Here is a 5,730-nt window from a genome sequence, read left to right as displayed (position 1 = left end):
TTTTTTGAGACAGAGTCTCGTTCTGTTGCCCAGGCTGAAGCGGTGGTGTGATCTCAGCTCACTGCAACCTCTGCCTCCCAGGTTCAAGCAATTTTCCTGCTTCAGCCTCCCTAGTAGCTAGGACCACAGGCGTGTGCCACCATACCCGGCTAGTTTTTTGTAATTTTAGTAGAGACGGGGTTTCACCATGTTGGTCAGGCTTGTCTTGAACTCAGATGATCCACCTGCCTTGGCCTCCCAAAGTGCTGGAATTACAGGCGTGAGCCACCGCACCTGGCCGATTTCAATAGATTCTTTCAACAGTTTTAAGATATTTTTGTTGTGGCTATAAACATGTAAAATTTGCCATTTTAACTATTTTTAATTATACAATGCAGTGGTGATAATCACATTCACAATGTTGTACAACCATTATTACTATCTATTTCCAAAACTTTTTTATCACCCCAAACAGAAACTTTGTACCCGTTAAGCAATAATGCCCCATCTCACCCTCTCAACCCCTGGAAACCGCTAATTTACTTTCTATCTCTATGACTTTGCCTATTCTAGATATTTTATACAATACTCATCCTTTTGTGTCTGTCTTATTTTACTTAGCATGATATTTTCGGGGTTCTCTACGTTGTAGCAGGTATCAGAACTTCCTTCTTTTATGGTTGAATAATATTCCATTGTATGTGTAAGCCATCTTGTGTTTATCCACTCATCTTTTGGTGGACACTCAGCTTTTTTCTACCTTTTGGCTACGGTAGTAATGTTGCAGTGAACATTGGCATACAGGTATCTGTTTTGAGTCCCTGTTTTTAGTTCTTTTGATTGTTTACTCGACAGACTGTTAAATTCCTTAAGAGCAGGGTACCTATTTTATTCATCAATTTTCTACCCCTGGCATCTAGTATAGTGCATATCACTTAGGAGTCATTCGATTAACGTTGAACTAATCAGAATGTGTCTGTGTTTCCTAACTTTAGGCAGTAGATTGAATACAGGAAGACTTTTTGGTAGGCCATAAAGTTGGTATAAAATGAAAGTTTAAGCCTGTGTTGCCATGTTTTATAAGGCAGATTGCTAAGTTTGAACTTCTTAGGAAGAAATTGCTTTAGTCTCAGACTATGCTGTTAGCTGAAAGGCCAACTAGGTTGTGTTTCATTTCTTGTGGGTCTGTTTTTGTTTTTAACAGTGAATGCATAAAAATACAGCCAACTGACATCCAACCTGACATATTCAGCTATTTGTTGCATATTATGTACACGGGGAAAGGGCCAAAGCAGATTGTGGATCATAGTCGTTTGGAGGAAGGGATTCGATTTCTTCACGCCGACTACCTTTCTCACATTGCAACTGAAATGAATCAAGTGTTCTCACCGGAGGCTGTGCAGTCCTCAAATTTATATGGCATTCAGATCTCAACAACCCAAAAAACAGTTGTGAAACAAGGACTGGAGGTCAAAGAAGCTCCTTCTAGTAACAGTGGAAACAGAGCTGCTGTCCAGGGTGACCACCCCCAGTTACAGCTGTCTCTTGCTATTGGTCTGGATGATGGCACTGCAGACCAGCAGAGGGCCCATCCTGTCACCCAGGCACTGGAGGAGCACCAGAAGCCCCCAGTTTCCATCAAGCAGGAGAGATGTGACCCAGAATCTGTGATCTCCCAGAGCCACCCCTCACCCTCATCAGAGGTGACAGGCCCCACTTCTACTGAAAACAGTATCAAAATACACTTATGCCATTACTGTGGGGAACGTTTTGATTCCCGTGGTAACCTAAGGCAACATCTCCATACACATGTGTCTGGATCCCTGCCATTCGGTGTCCCTGCTTCCATTCTGGAAAGCAATGACCTTGGTGAAGTGCATCCCCTTAATGAAAACAGCAAGGCCCTTGAATGCCACAGGCTCAGCTCCTTCATTGTTAAGGAGAATGAACAGCAGCCAGACCACACCAACCGGGATACCACAGAGCCTTTGCAGATCAGTCAAGTATCTTTGATCTCCAAAGACGCAGAGCCAGTAGAATTAAACTGTAATTTTTCTTTTTCAAGGAAAAGAAAAATGAGCTGTACCATCTGTGGTCATAAATTCCCTCGAAAGAGCCAATTGTTGGAACACATGTATACACACAAAGGTAAATCTTACAGATATAACCGATGCCAAAGGTTTGGTAATGCATTGGCCCAGAGATTTCAGCCATACTGTGATAACTGGTCTCATGTCTCCCTGAAAAGTTCTCGCTTGTCACAAGAACACTTAGACTTGCCTTGTGCCTTAGAGTCAGAGCTTACACAAGAAAATGTGGATGCTATCCTAGTTGAGTAGCAGCTTCTCTTTCAGAATTTTTATACCAATTCTGAAAAAGAAAATTCGCATGGCATTTTTTATTCATAAATTATTTTCCTCCTCAAGTTTGGTTGACTTTTTTTCTTCACAGCTTATCCATGGTTTTAAGGTTGTATATATTAGATCTTCTCATAAGACATACTAATATGTGGCTATTAAAATGTAACATTCAATTACTACTGTGAACTTTTCACAAATGAAATTACAATTTAGAAATCAGAAATCAATGTAGAAATATGGAAACTTTATTTATAGAATTTCTAAGTTTTTCCAGTTACAGAACCAGTAAAATCAGATTGAATATAAAGTAAATGAAATCTGTTTTAAAGCATATTCTAAACTATCACTTCTGCCTACATTTCACATGAATTCACTCCTGCAAGGATTATTTTTAAATGTTTTCTTCCATATAGGAAATTAATACTTATTTTAGTGCATAACTATATGTTATACATATGTTATAATGTATAAAAATTTATTTTAAGATATACCAAATCATGAGTAGGTTTATTTTTTAACAACTAGCTCTACAACATCTTACCTACATGGCTTCTCTTTACTTTTTAACATTGAGTATACCTCATTTTTTTTTTTTTTTTGAGACAGTCTCCCTCTGACGCCCAGGCTGGAGTGCAGTGATGTGATCTCGGCTCACTGCAAGCGCCACCTCCGGGTGCACGCCATTCTGCCTCAGCCTCCTGAGTAGCTGGGACTACAGGCGCCTACCACCATGCCCAGCTAACTTTTTTGTGTGTTTTTAATAGAAACGGGGTTTCACCGTGTTAGCCAGGATGATCTCTTGACCTCGTGATCCGCCCGCCTCGACCTCCCAAAGTGCTGGGATTACAGGCATGGTATACCTCATTTTTAATAAGAAACAGTTAAAAGAAAGGGAGAAGAGTCAGAGAGAAATTAAAAAATCTTTAAGAAACAGTAAGATATACACACATAGATAAATAAACATGCAGAGACAGAGACTGAGCTAGAACTACATTGACTAAAAACCCCAGGGTTGTTACCTTGGTGTATAGTGTTTTCTTAGACAGCTTAAAAAGCAATTTGAGATTTTTATGACCAGAGGTTTACATGAGTTGAAAGAGAAAGATGATAAAATATAAATCATCTTTCTACCCTCAATGTCAGAGGATTTTTGGGGCTTCCTGGGTTGATACTAATTTTCTAAAAACCACTTGAAAAAGTAGTTTTTCAGTGGCACAGTTTTTACTTTTTTCCTGATCCATAAAGCCAGCAAAGTGGATACATTCAGTGTTCTGTAACTGCATTTAAAATCCATGATGTTAGCTTTCCCTCTACAAATCAACTTAACCCTCTTTTATAATGGTGACACTTACAAAGCTAAAACCCCAGGAGAGTTCAAGTTGATGGAATAAATTACAGATTCCCTGGCTCTATATACCTGGGAAATAGCTGGTTAAGCTTCACCACAAACGATACATCTAAATCGTTTCTGAAATGTTTAAATTTCAAACACCGCATAGTCAAGGATAATAAAACAGACATATTTTTTTGCCCTCTTGTTAAATTCTAAGCTTCACAGGCATTTGAATACATCTAAAAAATTTGGTTTGTGAGCCTTAGAATTTAACCACTTACAAAACTCTTGAGCTCCCTCCACTTCCGAGGATATTTCCTGACACATTCAACAGCATCAGCGTTCAGTCAGGAGGGAGCTCAAAGAGTAATCCACCTAATTCTAAGGACACAAAGGTTTTCTCTAGATAAACAGTTTAGGTAAATTACAAAGTGGTAAGTTTTTCTTGAGGATTGAATGAAGAAAAAACTACTGGATATTGTGTCAGGCAGTTGAGTTTCTGCCTTAGACAAGTGAGTAAAGGCTCCTATGGTCAAGACTGATGTGTGTTGAGAACAAATCTAAGTATTTATAAGATCAATTGTATTGGGAGTAATTAAAACAAATGTATTGCTCTTTGGGGTCAGAACTCAGAACTTCATCTAATCTTAAACTTTTTCCTACCAATTCACTTAGGCAACTATTCAAATTTGTACTGCCCTCAAAGATTTCATCTCATTGGAAGAACACAAGTATTAACATTTATTTTTTGTATTTTAGGCTAGTTAGGATATATTTCCTAGCCTTAATTTTTCTCCTCTGTATTCTTCCCTATTTGCCCACTCATTATTATTATTTATTATTATTATTATTTTTTAAGGAGTTTCGCCCTTGTTGCCCAGGCTGGAGTGCAATGGTGCAATCTCGTCTCACTGCAACCACTGCCACCTGGGTTCAAGCGATTCTCCTATCTTAGCCTCCCAAGTAGCTGGGATTACAGACATGCACCACCACACCCAGCTAATTTTGTATTTTTAGCAGAGACGGGGTTTCACCATCTTGATCAGGCTGGTCTGGAACTCCTGACCTCAGGTGATCCACCAGCCTCGGCCTCCCAAAGTGCTGGGATTACGGGTGTGAGCCACCGTGCCCAGCCCACTCATTATTCTTTGACGCAGGAAATCCTTGTATATAGCTAAAGGGTGGAGGTAGAGTTGTATATGGATGATGGGATAAGACAGCAAGCATGTCAGGGCAGAGTGTGGGAAATGGTAAGAGTTTGTTAGCAGCTGATTGGCCGTGATAGACGACACTGATTTAACGCAGAAATATATCTGTTTGTTGAGAGTTAAGAAAATAGTTGTTAACTATTTCTATTCTTACAGTTCCTTTTAATATTAGGAATTCAAAGCAAATGCTCTTTCCTTGTTCCTTATAACATTCATTCTGTTTAAGAAGTGGGAAAATATCAACTTCATTTTATAGAAAAAAAGTCCCAAAAGCTGAATTCCAGAGATGCAGTAAATGGTGTGGGACTGACCTCCAGTTTTTGTTGTTGTTGTTGTTTTCATTTATGCTGCAGGGTTTTTTTGTTTTTTTTTTTTTTGAGATGGAGTCTCACTATGTCGCCAGGTTGGAGTGCAGTGGTGCTATCTCGGCTCACTGCAACCTCCGCCTCCTGGATCCAAGCAATTCTTTTGCCTCAGCATCCTGAGCACATGCCACCACGCCCAGCTAATTTTTATATTTTTAGTAGAGACAGGGTTTCGCCATGTTGGCCAGGATGGTCTTGAGCTCCTGACCTCGTGATCCGCCCACCTTGGCCTCAGATTACAGGCATGAGCCACCGTCGCCCGGCTCTGCAGGCATCTTTTAAAGTAACTGTCATATGCCTAACACTGTGCCCTGAGTATTATTTTTTAAAGATGTGATTGCTCACTGAGAAAATTTGCTTTGTATTTTAGAAGTTCTTCCACCTAGGCCAGGCGTGGTGGCTCACGCCTGTAATCCCAGCACTTTTGGGAGGCCAAGGCAGGTGGATCATGAGGTCAGGAGATCAAGACCATCCTGGCTAACACA

At 40.0% G+C, this 5,730-nt stretch overlaps 1 protein-coding gene across 1 annotated transcript in view; it reads left to right on the top strand.

Annotated features, from left to right (window-relative positions):
- ZBTB25 (zinc finger and BTB domain containing 25) overlaps nt 1-2,834 on the top strand; it is a 7,337-nt gene extending 4,503 nt beyond the window's left edge. Inside the window, exon 2 of the mRNA XM_011978296.1 lies at nt 1,184-2,834. Coding sequence (XP_011833686.1) covers nt 1,184-2,318 — 1,135 coding nt within the window. The 3' untranslated portion in view covers nt 2,319-2,834. The remainder of the gene's footprint in view (nt 1-1,183) is intronic.
- Nucleotides 2,835-5,730: the final 2,896 nt, after the last annotated feature.

Source organism: Mandrillus leucophaeus, unplaced genomic scaffold (assembly GCF_000951045.1).
Source record: "Mandrillus leucophaeus isolate KB7577 unplaced genomic scaffold, Mleu.le_1.0 Scaffold192, whole genome shotgun sequence".
Lineage (NCBI taxonomy): Eukaryota > Metazoa > Chordata > Mammalia > Primates > Cercopithecidae > Mandrillus > Mandrillus leucophaeus.
The sequence above is the reverse complement of the archived record's forward strand: the minus strand, read 5'-3'. Positions and strand labels throughout refer to the sequence as shown.